Genomic DNA, 16550 nt, shown 5'->3' with positions numbered 1-16550 from the left:
GCCATATCAAAGATTGAAATAAAAGTGAAAAACATATACAGTATAGTTGACATCTCATATGTGAGTATAGTACTGTAAATAGCTAGCACTATAGCTCTTTATGTGGTATTTTGTAATATGCAAATGTATCTTTTAGCCTATAGAAACAGCACACCTAAAAGAGATATTAAGGCACATGAAAGAAATGTGGAGAAAAACAAAAACCTTTTATTTAGGGCCAGACAGCCTTATTATTGTGTAATTGGCCAATCAAATCAACTCCATTAAAAAAGCAATGATTGGCAAACAACTTTATGATTTATTCTGTGAAGATTACATTTTTAACAGGCAATTTTTTTTACAGTTGCAAGGCTTTTAATTTAAGATTTATTCAACAGTATAAAAGAGGCCCATTTTGCAAGTCCTTAGAACGGACATAATAGAGAAAGATATATGAATAAATATGGTGCATAAAACAAAATTTCTTTTTCCCAAAATATCAGACAAAAATCAGATGCTCAGCAACAAAATAAATCTATATCATTGTTATTATATTGTTTTATACATGCTTTTTGTAAGTTTAGTAAAAGTAACACACTTTGAAATGTCTGAGTAATAGAATTAATAATAACAGAAGGACATTCATCAAGTATCAAGTTGTAAAAACTTAAGAGTTTTAAAATCAGGCTCTGAAGAAATGCAGCGTGAGAGCAGAGACTGAATAATCTGGCACTTTGTGATGCATGAGTCAGTCCTGAGGGACAGCGTACAAAACCTACACAATGAAATTGCCAATGTAAAACCATGCTCTGTGGAGCAACATAAAAACTAACAGTGGGAACAGATTTCACACTTAACCTAAATACAAAACAAGGCTGATGACTCATGGCGGACAATTTCCACTGTAACTGTGAAGTACTGATTTATCTTTTAACAAGGGTCGTGGGCAAAAATCAGAAGCCACAGCGGCAAACCGCTGGAACTGGCATTATCAGGGAGTGTAAAGTTTTTGTCAATACAATATACAAAGAGCTGACATGCAAAAGTGACTAAACGCCACCACCAAAAATAAGATAATGACATTGACGAATGCGCACGGCATGTATTATCAAATACTTTCACTTTAAATTCTCTTAATCCCTCAGCCTATAAAGAAATGGTAGAATCTAATAATGAGATTGTTCACCCAAAAATGAAAATTTCACACTCATGTTGTTACAAACCTGCATAATTTCTTTGTTTTGGTGAACACGAAGGAAGCCTTGCAACCCCATTCCCTTCCATAATAGGAGAAAGAATACTATGGAAGTAAATGGGGCTCATGAATGGTTTAGTTACAAAAATTCCTCAAAATATCTTCCTTTGTGGTCATCAGAACAGAAATGTATACAGGTTTGTAACAACATAAGCGTGAGTAATTTTCCTTTTTGTGTGAACTATCCCTTTAAACCCCAAATCCGATTTTCCTGCAAAGTCCTCTAAGTGCACAGAAGAAACATTAACATTATGAACGATGGCGCGCATATGTCATGGTGCAAAAGGTTCTTTTACCCGGTTTAGGAGGTTTACTGAATATAATACAGTTTAAAAAATGCGTCAAAAAGCTACGAGCCCAGCAACTGGGTTGAAATTAACCCCATTACTTTTTTCAATATTTAATCCAAAAATAGATTAAAACAACCAGCATTTTGGGTTAAATAAAAATCCAGCATGGGTTAAATAACAACCCATCATATAAAAAATACCCAGAAACACAGAAAATAGCCCAGCATTTTTAGAGTGTAGGATATTTACTGAATATATGATCATTTTACCTTAATTCAAGAAAGGACAGTGAAAATTTGTGTGTGGAGAGTTTTGCATGCACTTAGAGGGTTTTGCCGCGAAAGAAAGTCGGATTAGTTAAACACCAATGAAATAACTAAAGTGACATTTGACAACTAAAACCTCTTCATTGCCTTTAAAGTGAAATTACTGAACCTAAACATAAGAGCCTGATAAAAAATGTGCATTTACAAGAAAACATGTCAGACACACTTAGAAGTACCCAAAACACGGATCCCATGATGCACTGCATTTAACCTTAATGAAGGCAGTAACCATGCAGTAGAAGAAGACATAAACTAGCTCATACATGCATCACTCCTGTTTCCAGCACTTTTGAGCTCCTTTCCCTAATTTCTTAGCCTTACATCCTCAAGATTCCAATAGCCAAGTCACTCCTCAGCAGGTCCAGGTTTTTCCCTTTCTTCACTTGACAATAAGATGTTGTCATGTGCATGAATAGGACTTGACCCCACCAGATCATTCTGTCTGGGGCCTGTGGGACAAAGCAGCAAGTTTGTACTACAAATCCCAGCATGCGTTAGTGAACTGACAGCTGTGAGAGGCTGTGATGGGCCGATTGGTGTAACGGATGAATGTATCGGAGTGGAAGCCCTGGAATGCTGGCAAGTTATATCAGAGGTCAGCTGTATGCTCAGGGAAGGATGAGATTGACTCTGGATGCTATAGGTACAGAGAGGCAATGTGTTGCTAGGGGTGATAGTTGAACCTCCACTTCTAACCTGAGGAACCAATCCACCGTCAGGAAAAGCTGAAGCCAAGCCCAGGAGAGACTCACCAGTATGGATAGTCTGATGTCTTAGATAAGGTGAGTTGGGTGTGGTCTTAGAAGTCTGACAAGGTATCGACTGACTCTCTACACCCAAGGTAGCAACCCTTTCCTGGTCAGGGCAGCAAGAAAAATGGGAGTAGGTTGAGTGAGTGTTGGATGCTTGATGGAGGAATTCTGTATCCAATTCCTGTCCCAACACAGAGCCTCTTTCCTGGGCATGGCTTCCACCGCAAATGCACATGTGGCTGGATCCTAAAGAATCTCTTATGGAGGTCTCCGGTTGTAAACATGCACCAGCAGACGTGCTATAGCTCAGCCGAGAGGACCAATCAGCGGTGGACGACCCCACATTTGTGCAGCTGGATGACGTGTGACAGTTAAAAGAGCTGAAGGGCGTGAAAGAGGAAGTGAAGTGAGATGGAGTCACGTGGTTATGTAGGAACTGCATCATTTCATGAAGTTCCTTGGTCAGTGAAGACACCTCCTGGTTCAGGTGGTTCATCTGCAAACAGAAAATAGGATCAAATCAAATATTGTACATTTACATTTAGCAGATGCTTTAATCAAGCAACTTAAAGTGCATTCAAGCTATACATTTTGTCAGTATGGGTGCCGATCAGTATGGGGATGATTAGTAGGTCAATAGGCAAATTTGGGGGTACTTTTTCACAATGTAATAACATAAGAGTCAAGTTTTTCATAGGAAAAATATAGAAACGCTTTGGTCATTTTTAACATACTGTAATGCTAATGGTCTAATCAGATTCAATGGATTATGCTAAGCTATGCTAAAAGTGGTAGCGCCAGACCAGGAGATCAACTGTATCGATTCCAAAACTGTAAAAATCAAATGTTTCACTCTAGGGGAGCAGGAAAATGAGCATGTTTTCAAAAAAAGTGGAGTGTCCCTTTAAGTAAGCTACGGGAACATATTGTGAGTTATGTTGTATTTGAATGACGATTGAAAAGATGTTATATTTATCCTATGTGTGTTCTTTTGCTGTTATTAATCTTGTCCTGATACCTCTGCATTGAGTTGACGGAGACTCTGCCTGACTTCCTCTGTCTCAAGCAACAGGTTCGCGCCCACCTGAAATGGGTCTAAAAGGATGAAAAACATCCATAAGTTACACCCTTATGTGCATAATGTTTATACACAGTCAAAAACATAAACGTTTGAAAAAATATATATCTGCATTGCATCAAAATCATAAAGTAATTGTCTTACATATAAAAAACATCCACCTTACCTTTGACGTCTGTGTTAGGAGACAGTTCGCTATGCTCGACGTTGAAGTGAAATGCATGTTCGTTGTCTTCGATGCCGTCAACAACCCTACATAAGGGATATGAGGACAGCGGTTCTTCAATAATCAATATCTGCACTCAATACCAATGCTGGGGTTGACTGTGCATTATAAAGTACTTTCATAGCATTGTGTAAAAACAGATTTCTTAAAGAGGAAGTGTCACTGTAAATAGCAACAGCAAAGAACATACGGGTAAAAATAACCTAATGAGTTCTAGTTTCGTATTACCTGGGGCTCAGGTCCAGTGGGCTGACACAGTTCAGGGCAGGGATGAGAAGTTTGGCTGGCCTATGGCATGTGCTCTTTTCTATTCTAGGGGCAGACACAGTACCAAGAGACAGGTCCTCATTGAGTGCCATCTGTTGGGAGGGGCTTTGTACCCGGGAGCTTTGAATGGGGGATTTGCAGAGACGAAGCATGCCGAGGTGTCGAAACTCTTCGCCCAACATGGCACTCAGATTAGACTGTGATGAAGGACCACCCAACCCAGAGAGCAGAGGTTTTCTGCCCAGATCCTGTCCAGGTTCCTCTTCTTGGTCTTCAACAATGAACGGCACTTTTGAATCGTCAAAGCGTTCCTGGAGAGAGGGAGAAGAAAGGAAATTTTGTTCAGTTAAAGCCACTTTGATTTGAACGTTTGTGAATTTCCAGTCCTCTTAAATGCGTCAAACTGTGCTCAGATTTGCCAAAATACTAAAGTCTGTATTTCTCATTAATTTCGTGTAGGGGCAAATGATCTGAAGCATGCACATTATTTTTTTTCTGCAATATACTCTTACTTTACATCAACAGTTGACTCAGTTGTGTGTCTTTTGATATATACATTTCAAGAGAAACACTAAGACAACTGCATAACAAGTGATGGAAATGGCAAATTCTCGATAAAAATCCCTTAATTCTCAAAAAGGTTTTTTACACTCGCTTCAGGTGGTTTCTCAAACAACTTGATGGAAATGCACCAAATTCAAATTTCTTTGTTTTTCTTTTTTTGCGAATTTCAAAAAGATTTGCTTCACGTTTGGATGGGAACCCAGCTATTGAGACCCTTTTGCCTCATCTATCTGTTTATGCAATGTAAAAACACTTAATATCACTAATGAGTCATTGTTCTGTCTCATTATGTTCTTCAGTGATTTGGTGTTCTTATATGCATGTGTTTTTGTTCTGATCATTAGGACAGCTGGCACAGGATTCAGACATTAGGGTCAGTGCCACGAACAGATTGCTAATTCACCTGTTACAGACACATCCAGATGAGCGTCCGTCTGCCAGCTCTGATGTCTCACATACACAGTGGCGGCAGATCATTAATTGGGAGCTTATGTAATGTGGCTTTTTCATCAATATGAGTATGCTGGTGCATTTGTATGAATAAGGCAAATAGATTTTAAGAACAAAAACATCAAAATAATGAACAGGACTCTTAAAGGTGTCCTGTTGTGTTACCTGTGGGAGACGGGCTGAGCGAGTGAATCTGGCCTGGCCCTGTTGTGAGACAGCAGTCGTTTAATAATATCATTTTCTCAAATTTTCCATAGACGGCATTTAGTGGCTCTGCATCTGAGCTCCTCATACAGTATATATATACACACATGTACATGTCCTTTACCTCTCTAAGGTTGTAGGTGAGGTTGTGGTGTATATCTTCATTGAAACGGCTGCTGTATTCTGGGTAGAGTTCAAGAACCTCCTGAAGAGCTCTTACACTGATGTACTGTAGGTCACAGTAGGTCAGAGCCTTCACATCTGCATTAGCTTTGATCACCTGATCTTTCCCAGGCAGGTCTGCACCAATGAGATCTCCTTTACCTACACAGAAACCATCATACAGGTGCGTATGTCAACCTCTTGTTGGATGTCCACACAATACAGCTTACTTAAATTGTACTAAGGACAAACCACAGAAAATACAACTGAGTGCATCGCCTTAATTTAAAGGTGCAATGTGTAACTTTTACAAGGATCTTTGACAGAAATGCAATATAGTATACAGAACTATATTATCAGTGGTGTATAAATAACTTACAAAATGAACTGTACTGTTTTTATTACCTAAGAATGAGCCGTTTTATCAACATACACCGCGGGTCTCCTTACATGGAAGTCGGCGCCATGTTTCTACAGTAGCCCTAAATGGACAAACTGTTCTACAGAGCGCGTTTCATCCCTACGTTGATGACATGTTTGTCCTGTGGCAGCTACTGTAGCTTCTCATTGCATTTCGAAAATTAAGGTTGGTTGCAATTCACAATATTACTGCTAGATGCTGCTAAAAACCCATAGTACACCTTTAATCTAAACTCACACTAAACTGTTGAAAACAGTTGTGACAACCACAGCAGTTGGTACTGACTATAACACCTTTTTAAAATATTGACCAATATTGTTGGATCTACTTTGTCTTTAGGAAGTTGGTTGGAATTGGATTCTTGTCTGACAGCATTAGAAAACATACCCAGTATAGCGAGCACCATGCCGTCCTTCAGCACCTCCAGAGACCCCGAGCAGACGAAGTGTTGAGCATGCAGGGCATCTCCATGGCGAATAAGATACTCGCCGGGCGCACAGAACGAGGTCTTAATGTGCAAAGATAGGGAACGCAGACACCCCCTACTGGCTGAGGAGAAGAGTGGAAGCTGCAGAATATCTTTGTTCAGATGCATGGCGATATCTGCGCGGAGCTCGTCTGGGAAGTCATGTAAAAGCTAAAAAAAAGAGAAAACAGATGGACTACATTACCCATGGTGCCAGGAAGTAAAAGAACAAGTGACGCTGTCTGTGATAAAAGGAAAAGTCTCATAAACTAATGCTGGGTACACACCAAAAGATAATCGGGCTGATTTGGGGCCGATTTCCCCCCTTCTGACAATCCTAGCTATGTCCCGGTAATCTTGCTGGTTCTATAGATTATCTTATCAGATTTAACCTTGGTGTGAGGTGTGTTAAGAGTGTCCGAACCTGATCGAAAGAACAACGGAGCCGCCCCAATCGCAAATCGTAAATATTAAACATGATTAATATTTACGATCAGAAATTCTGATGTGTGTGGGGACTCTCTTGAGATTATCACGTGAAACGAAACAATATCCATCGGAAAGCGAGATGATGGAACACGGAAGCAGTCATGGCGCAGCACAAAGTGAAGTTGATGAAAAGTGAACTTGTACAGACTAATTTTCCGCTGTCTCAACGACAAAACACTTTTCTTTTTTTTCCCCCTTGAATTGTCTGTGAAAATCATTCCAAACACTATCATTGAAATTTCTTCCTGCATATCATCTGTCATGCATATTGTGAAGTCTCGTGAGATTTTGCATGATTTCCTGTGTTCACAGTCGAGACTCAGTTGAGAAAATCTGTTGGTGTGTGGTGTGCTGTCTTTGACACATCATAGCACACCACATACTATAGGTGCAAAACGGTTAAATCTAGGATTTTATATCCTCATGTTTGTGGTCTATTACATTTTGAAAATGTAAAATGTGATTAGGGTTGGAGCTAAACTCTGTAGTGCTCGGCCCTCCAGGGTAAGATTTGAATAGCCCTGTCCTAATAAATTATACTCAGTTCCACATTTTAGCTGCAGCCTTGACTTCCAGACTGCTGCTTTCTCAAATCCATTCCACTTGGCTCATTTGGAGTCCATATAAATTAAACTCCATTTCGTGTTTTTACTAATTTTGCCTGCTGCACGACCACAACAAGGTAAACAAAGCTTTTAGGCTATAAAAGCAATTGTTTCATTAAGGCACCAGAATACAAGAAATGGCATCTACTCCAGAAAAGTTTTGGACCCACGCAGGTGATTCTCACGAAATTAGACTTACAAGGTGTCATGAAACATTTTGATAAAAAAAGTAAATGCAAAGTAAGAGTATCAAAATAAAAAGCATACAGTTACAAACATCTCTTCATGTACTATTTTGCACATGTTTTCAAATGACATCTTACAATTTTGTTGTTTTTTCCACATTTAAGGAAAAAAAATTCATTACCGCAATGTGTCCATGGCTGGATTTGTTTTTTTTTGACATGGAAATATTTATAATTAAAAGATCTAAAAAAATAAAAAGCTTCAGTGCATGTTATACTATAAACATTTACAGTAAAGAAACATGTGGTATTTTGTGATCATTGGTAAATGTAGGGACAACAATAATGAATATAAATGTGTCCAAGACCAATTTTCTCATCCTCCGCAACAATTTTCAATCTTTGTTTAAGCCCCCAAGGAACATTTTCACTCAATATGGCCACCAGGTAAGCAGTTCTTATTTTTTCTCTCCAGATAAAAGTTGAAATTTTGTTTGTCATAGTACCTAGACAACTTTTTAGTTCTCATTACCGAAACATGAGTTTGTAAATGCATATATTTAATGTAATATCATGTTGCGGTAATGATAATTTTTTATAATGATAATCTAAAAATTTAAATAATTCTATAGGAAATATTTTTTTAATCCTTTAAAAATAATGGTTATAGTAAGTTCAGACCTTAATCTTATATGTGCAAAAAATTGCCTTCAAGGGCTTTTTGAAAAATCTGATGCTGGACACTTCTAAATCTGGATTTCGTGAGAATCACCCACCCACATTTATTTCAGACATTCATGACTTACACGATTTGTCCAACAAGTTAATGCATTTACTAGAATAAAAAACAAACAAATTTAGACTTTCATAAAAGTTGTGTTCATCTGTAAAGATTATCTTGTTGGACAAACGTTTGTTAAACACAAATATCATGGTTATATTTTCACCGAATGTTCTTTAAGTAGGATGATTTTATGCAGAAAGCAATAAATCACAAAAAATGACTTTAGGTAGGTTTTCCTAGAGTGGAACACAAATTCATTGGGTTTTTGCGCTACAGCTTTATGTCCAATCAAAAGCCCTCTGATAATCTTTCTTTGCTCCATATGCCAATACCCCAGCAATTAAAAAATCATGTTTTATTTTCCCAAAGGAAATACTGAATAAATACATAAATTAACATTAAAAAAGTGTCATGGTGTTACAGAGGTTTCCTAACCTTTAAATGTAGGAATTTGCACATTTTTGATGAGGTAATCCCTCTTTGAGATATCAGAATGATTTCTCTCAATATGATCTAAAAATGCATTACCAGCAACTGAAGGGTGTAAGAGTTCCTGTGAACTGCCTGAAGTGTTTTCAGTGTTTCTCAATCACTGAATACATTAGAAGCATGACACACTTGTCGCTTGTTTATCCCACACACCTAAGATCTTCTCTCATCTGTTATAATCAGATATGGGTCTTTTCATTGTGGGCCATTCAATTATTACTGCTGCTCTGACCTAATAATGACGGTGTTCAGTATTAGTGCAGTCGTGCAGCGCTATAATTATTCCATTGAAAGATGTGACCCAGATGTGCGTATGGATTGTCCTTCATCTGATAATAGTAGTACGTTATCCCACTGTGATTAGGGCTTTTATTACAGAAGTCTAGTACTGTCAGTACTGATTTTTTTATGTTTTGTGATAACATGCGCTTTATTCAACTAAAACATTAGCCAGAAAACAGGTTCACTGGGGGTTAAGGCACTTGTCAGCTAGTGGTGTTGAAACACCAGCAAGATCAGCAGAAACCAGGCCAGTTTGAACTGTTTTTGTGTCGACATTGTATTTACTTCACACAGATTACTACATTTTGTTACAATTCACAGATGTTTTTATCCAAAGTGACTTAAAGGGGCATTTCACAAGACTTTTTTAATATGTAAAATAAAGTGTTAGTGTCTCCAGAGTACATATGTAAAGTTATACCTCAAGATACCATATAGATAATTTATTAAAGCATGTTAAAATTGCCACTTTGTAGGCGTGAGCAAAAATGTGCTGTTTGTGGTTGTGTCCTTTTAAATGCAAATGAGCTGATCTCTGTACTAAATGGCAGTGCCGTGGTTGGATAGTGCAGATTAAGGGGCGGTTTTATCCCCTTCTGACATCACAGGAGGAGCTAAATTTCAATTACCTATTTTTCACATGCTTGCAGAGAATGGTTTACCAAAACTACGTTACTAGGTTGATCTTTTTCACATTTTCTAGGTTGATAGATGCACTGGGGACCCATTTATAGCACTTAAACATGGAAAAGTCTGGAAAATGTACATGGGCCCCATTTACATATAGTATTCTTTTTCCTACAATGGAAGTAAATGGGGCCCACGGATGGTTTGGTTACAAACATTTCTCTAAATATCTTTCTTTGTGTTCATCAGAGCAAAAAAATGTATGCGTGTTTGTAACAACACGAGAGTGAGTAAATGATGACAGAATTTTCATTTTTGGGTGAACTATCCCTTTAAAGTGCATTACAAGGTACACATTTCATCAGTGTACTATGTGGTCCCAGGGATCGAACCCATTACCTTTTGGGCTGCTAATGCCCTGCTCCAGCAAGTGAGCTACAGGGACATACGCTGAGCTACAATAAAGCAATTTAAACTACCATGCCACTGTTTAAATAATCAGTCATGTCTCAAAAGTTCAAAAGCCATCATTGCATGACATGCCATTTGAAGGGTCTCACCTCATTGGCGTTGATGCCATTGTTGACAGACCAGGTGGTCTGGAAATACTCCAGCATGCGCTGTTTCAGCTGCTGGGGCAGACGGTGCACACGGATGAAGTCTTTCAGATCCTTCATGCGCGTGTGATAGAGAGAACGGCGAGAGTACATGCGCTGGATTATGGCTGTCACATTTCCAAAAACAACCGCATGCATCAGCGCTGTGAGAGATGATAAGAGGACGTTACATACCGTGACAGAGCCAATATTTATATATAATAATGAGTACATATCCCTGTTGGCTAACGTATATGCCACTATAAACTTGAAATCTCTGTCTGATAATATAATGCTGCCTGTACATTTAGCCCTGCTCAAAAGAAATGACACTGCTTGTGAAATCCCAGCTTAAGTTTTTTTGTGATTTACGGTTTTCTACATAAAATCATCTTACATTATATGAAAATACAACCTTGATATCTTTAACACTAACTTGAGTCATGACAAAGAGTGAAATCCAACTAATTCACATCATTTCTGAGTCTGCCTTCTGCACTGAACGTTTCTCTGCGTGGGACATCAGAAACACATAGCTTAGAGGGAACAATGGTGCTAACTAATGTCACATATAATTAAACCGTCTGAATCATCTCAGTGAACAATGCGTTCTACTGTACATGTTTAAATTGAAAACCATTCTTTCCCTAAATGAGACACACAATTATGTCAAATAGGTAGCAAACTTTCCAAAAACAAGCTAATTATACATTAGGTCTGAAATATGAGCTGTTAAACACACCCCCGATAAGCATGGTGCAGATGGAGAAGATCTTCTCAGCGTCTGTGTTGGCACAGACGTTTCCGAACCCAACGCTAGTCAGACTGCTCAATGTGAAGTACAGCGAAGCGATGTAGGCGCTGCGTAACGACGGCCCACCAACTGTACCATTGGTGTAAGGAGTCTCCAGACGCTTTCCCAACTCTTGCAGCCAACCTAAAAAAACAACAGGAAAAGAAAGGAACAAATTAGGTCACCTAAGTTTCATTTTCAGATGAGAGAAGCTAACATTGGGCAGATCTTTTAAGAATGAATTGCGCAGATTCATAAATGTTTATTAAGTAAGCAGTCAATCAATACTGGCACTGTTTTAGCATCAAATTCACTGAAGGATTTAATCAAATGATGTAACAAAGGAAATATGCCTCAATGTAACTGCAATTTCCTCATTTTCATGTTGAGAGCAACGCTTTGAAGAAAGCAACAGAATACTCACCAATGTCCCAGGTTAGGGGATCATTGCTGGCAAGCTCTTGGCGCCCGATGACATACCAAACGCAGGCCAGCCAGTGTGCCAGCAGAGCAAACACAGACATAAGCAAAGTAAGAACCACAGCGCTGTACTGAGAATAACCATCCAGCTTCTGCAGCAATCGCAGGAGACGCAACAGACGCACTGTTTTCAGAAGGTGGACGAGGGAGGTCTGTAAAACACAAAAACGCTGGGTACAGAATGAAAGCTTACCAACACTTTTTTCTAAACGGCAAAAAAAAAAAATTTTCTCTGGGCAAAAAAATATTTTAAGTATGTGCTAAATACATTTTGTAGAATGTTAAGCTCAAGTGAATATTGTTTCTCCGGATCTGGCGCTACCACTTTTAGCATAGCTTAGCATAATCCATTGAATCTGATATTATGGCAGCAATGTCCTTGATTAATATGGCAGAATGAGAGTATAGTTCCTAGCCATATCTGCCTAAAAAATAGTTTTCCGTTTTAATTTTCCGTTGGTCTTAGTACACAATGTAACTACTGAAGAGTTTATTTTTTAATAGGAAAAATATCAAAACTCTTTGGTTATTTTTGAGGGCAATGCTAATGGACTAATCAGATTGAATGGATAATGCTAAGCTATGCTAAAAGTGGTACCACCAGACCCGGAGATCAGCTGAATGGATTCCAAAACTGTAAAAATCAAATGTTTAACTCTAAAAAAGTGGTGTCCCATTAAAACTAAATATATTTCCAAATTCAAAAATATATTCAATTGTTAACATCAAAATGTATTTCAAGGGCAAGCTAATACATTTCTAATTTTACATCTCGTATGGAAAAAAACTTTTTTTTTTTTGCCTAAATATATGGTAAATACAAGTGAATTTTTATAAAGTTTATTTTTGAAGTCGAACGTATATTTAATTTTAACCTTTTTAAAACTGTTGTGTTTACAGGTTCGTAACATAAACAAAGTTTTTCTGTCAATGTGACGGGAATATATTTCCTTGGAGGGCTAAATATATTTTTTAATGCTTTAAAATGTATTTACTTTTTCCCATGCCATAAAATATATTTCAAAATATACAAAAATGGCTAAAAATTATATCAGTGAAAAATATATTTCTGTAAACATATTCCAAAATATATTTCAACAAATTTATATTTTGGCCATTTTTGTATATTTTAAAATATATTTTAAAATATATATTTCTTGCCATATGGGAAAACTGAATTGTGTATTTAAAGCTTTAAAATAACTCACCACTGAGATGTTGAATAAATAGAGCAGGTCAAATGGCAATGCAGCGATGAGATCCAGGATGAACCAGGTTGTACAATAGTGCAGACAGATGGAGCGGCAATCATAAACCACCTGACCTGCGGGCCCAACGTAGGTGGTTCGAAAATTCAGGATGATGTCTATGGAAATAATCAACACTGTAAGCATTCAGCTAACACATGCAATATTCGTATATAGCCATTTTGCTGTAGAAATACGTGACCCTTCAGATGGAAACCTATCCTATCTAGTGCTTTCTACATAAAATAAATCATCTTACATAATGTATAGAATTTTCTGTGAATAACCTTGATATCTTTAATAAAGATCATGTCAAAGATTGAAATTAAAGTGAAATCTAAATTGAATGCTCCAAATCTCATAAATAAATAGCAAGATGTTAGCCTGGATTTCACAGACATGCTTACATATGTGACCCTGGACCACAAAACCAGTTATAAGGGTTATAATTTTATTGGCCAGAGTACTGTCGACTTTAAGCAGGCTGATTTGAAATCAAAGACAAATATTAACCATGCATATGAATATTGAAAACATAGTTGTAATGAAGTATACTGGACTTTCATGAATATTCATGCCTCCTGTCCCTCATAATCCTCAATAATAATTACATGGTACATTTAGTCCCATCAACCAGTTATTTAACATCTGTGTGGGGCATTGGATTTATTAAATTACTGTCACAGTGGGGCGTCTGTACCTTATTACTGAAAAGACATTTCGGCATGTACAAAATCCACATTCCACCAGGAGTGTGTGTGTGCACAAAAGCTCCTTAAAAATAGGTGGTGTGAGTAAAAGATGTGGGTGTGATTATCACCTCACTAACATATTTTGAACCCTGACAGCTGCTTAGAAGTTAACACGATTTAAAAATGGAACAGCAAATGAAGCAAAAACAGAAGAAAAGGGAAAGAAAAATGGGTGACTTGGCTAACACAATTGTAAAATGCTTGCAATTCCAAGGTCATAGGTTCAAATCCCCACGGATCAAACATATAGCTTTAGTGCACTGTCATTTGTAACAAATTGTGGCACATACCAAGGATGAAGAGCATCTCCACAGCTATGTCGCTGGCGAGGGTGGTTCTGGAGGCGGAGTTACAGTCTGGGTTGTCATGTTCACTGTTGTCAGGGCCAGAGAAGCAGACGTTGTAGGGGACAGTTACGGCAACGTAGAATGTTGCGAGTAGGATCAACCAATCCCACAATGCTTTGCACACGCTGTAATGAAGCAAGATGAAACGGGACTTCTGAACCGAAGCCACCTTGTATTCTGGTAGCGTCGGCTGTGAAAAAACATGCTGCCAAAAATAAGAAAAAAAGAGATGAGTTGTGCTTTGCAGCATTACCGCATGAACAACAAAAGAGAACAAAAGTCACTGATCTAAAACTTTTCAGCACCCATCTTCACAAAACCAGCAGATTTCTAAAGGTGAATGGAGTTTTGGAAGTGACTGCTGTGATGTCACACATCGCTTGCTTGGCATTTAAACTGGTGTATGCTTGAAGATGTGCTCCTGCTTAAATGTCTGCCTAGTTATTATCCCTAAAGACACCTGCAATAAATGAAAAGGTGTTTGATTCACGTTTACTATTGCATTTTAAGTGCTGTAGATGTGAATGCTCACTCATTCTGCACCTGTAGCATTCAGAAAAAACGTATGAAAAGGTGTGAAACATTCAGAGAACGTGCAGGAACATTTAACACTGGCTGTGAAAAGGCAGGGCTGAAATAATATTAAATTAGATGCGATTGTTGACAGGTCAGAGAACAAGCTGTTTTATGCATCACTGGAAGATCAACACAGATATTAAAAGTTATTAAAATATCCTATTAGTTTATTAAAGTCACAATAAAATTGAAATAAAAAAATAATTTACCTTCCAATCAATTCTTGATAGACGAATTTAAGTCCAGCCCTACCTTTTTCATTTCAGAAGCCGTTTTACTTTGGAAGTATGCCACGATTGGGAAAATAAGACAATTGCTACTTCCATTTTATTGCAACTTTAACTGTACATACACATGGGCGTAAGCTTTAACACTTCCCATTCACTTTTAATGGGTGACGTCATGCATTGCCAAATTGAATTGTCGATCCGTCGGTGCCGCGTCACTGTCGTTGCTCGCAGCAGACGTTGAACATTTCTTAACTTTCAAGTGGCAATGCGTGCGTCAGCCAATCAAATAACCTAGGCAAAACCAGCCAATCACATTTATGGGACACCAGAGCATGCGGCCACTGTGCTAGGCTGTTGGCCACGCTTCAGACAAGCCATTCATCAAGCGTTACTGCTACCGTCCAATGTAAATGTACCATAAGCCGTAAGGGAGTGTGCACACCAAAGCTTTTAAAAGCGTCTGAAAACGTCAGGCGAACGCCGACTGACAGCTTTTATCATCTAAGCCAGTGGTTTGCAAACTTTTTCGGCGTGCGGCCCCCCTTGTATACATTGCATCCCTTCAAGGCCACCCCAAAGAAAATTTATGATATAAAACATTCCAAAAATTTTAATTAAACAAAACATAGGAAATTATTAAATGTAGTATTGATTAGTAGCCTTATTTTTTTTTACATTTAATTACACAGAATTTATGTTCAATTAATACATTTTATAAAATGTTATTAAACCGGGGCCCACCTGGCACCATTTCAGGGCCCCCCAGGGGGCCACGGCCTCCAGTTTGAGAACCACTGATCTAAGAGCTTTGGTTGCTATGATACCTTTGCTTTGTTTATCAGTTGTTGAACGATGCGCCGGTTGGTTGTTGTGATGTTTGTCCCACCCCTCCTCCACTGTGATTGGATGGCTGTGTGAGAACTGATGTAGCTTTTCCCCTAGTGTTTAATATTTTTCAACTCTCGTCGCTCAGTTTTTCATTGGAAACAAATGAAAACATACGGCGGCATAAAAGCTTTGGTGCCTAATTTGCCTAGTCATAATATGGCCTGAGCGTATGTAATAGCATTTCGAATACTATTTATTATACTATCTGTATAATAAATACTATACTATACAATATACTATTATAATATCTGTTTCAGTTTCATATGTACTTACATTTGGTAGTTTCCTTTTACTTCTATTGGTAAACTGACAGGTTAGGTGGTACAGAACGCTACGGCCTGTTTCACGAGCTTGACTCAGATGGGTTCGATCGGACTTCCTGCTTTGAGTTCCATCGTCTGACACAATAGCACAAAATTTTGATAAAAATACATAAACTATCAAAATAACATATGTTAAATCTGCAAAAAGATCATTATAATCGGCTCACATACCTTCTGTGTTGGAGCTGGGACGCGATTTGCCATATGAGTCAGTGATATTTTTAAAGGACAAGAGAAAAAGAACCACTTCTCCTTTTTCATTTTTAATAGGCACGATATCCAGCAGACACCAGAATGGGGTTCCTGGAGCCAAAGAAGGTAAACCATGAATGCTTTTAAATGCCATCAGTCTGCTTTTTAATTAACAGGTCGCTGAGTAAGTTGAGAATGTGTCACATGAATACAAATATCTTTTTC

At 38.1% G+C, this 16550-nt stretch overlaps 1 protein-coding gene across 1 annotated transcript in view; it reads right to left on the bottom strand.

Moving 5' to 3' along the window:
* Positions 1-200: 200 nt before the first annotated feature.
* The window catches only part of kcnh4a (potassium voltage-gated channel, subfamily H (eag-related), member 4a), a 30754-nt gene continuing 14404 nt past the window's right edge, over positions 201-16550 (bottom strand). The window contains exons 3-16 of the mRNA XM_065279838.2: positions 16305-16436; positions 16084-16208; positions 14060-14321; positions 12979-13136; positions 11715-11922; positions 11240-11434; positions 10462-10661; positions 6362-6611; positions 5516-5715; positions 5353-5391; positions 4135-4484; positions 3847-3932; positions 3621-3697; positions 201-3098 (exon numbers count right to left, since the gene is read on the bottom strand). Of these exons, the coding sequence (XP_065135910.1) occupies positions 2196-3098; positions 3621-3697; positions 3847-3932; positions 4135-4484; positions 5353-5391; positions 5516-5715; positions 6362-6611; positions 10462-10661; positions 11240-11434; positions 11715-11922; positions 12979-13136; positions 14060-14321; positions 16084-16208; positions 16305-16436 (3185 nt within the window). The 3' untranslated portion in view covers positions 201-2195. The remainder of the gene's footprint in view (positions 3099-3620; positions 3698-3846; positions 3933-4134; positions 4485-5352; positions 5392-5515; positions 5716-6361; positions 6612-10461; positions 10662-11239; positions 11435-11714; positions 11923-12978; positions 13137-14059; positions 14322-16083; positions 16209-16304; positions 16437-16550) is intronic.

The sequence above is a fragment of the Paramisgurnus dabryanus genome, chromosome 3 (genome assembly GCF_030506205.2).
Source record: "Paramisgurnus dabryanus chromosome 3, PD_genome_1.1, whole genome shotgun sequence".
Lineage (NCBI taxonomy): Eukaryota > Metazoa > Chordata > Actinopteri > Cypriniformes > Cobitidae > Paramisgurnus > Paramisgurnus dabryanus.
The sequence above is the reverse complement of the archived record's forward strand: the minus strand, read 5'-3'. Positions and strand labels throughout refer to the sequence as shown.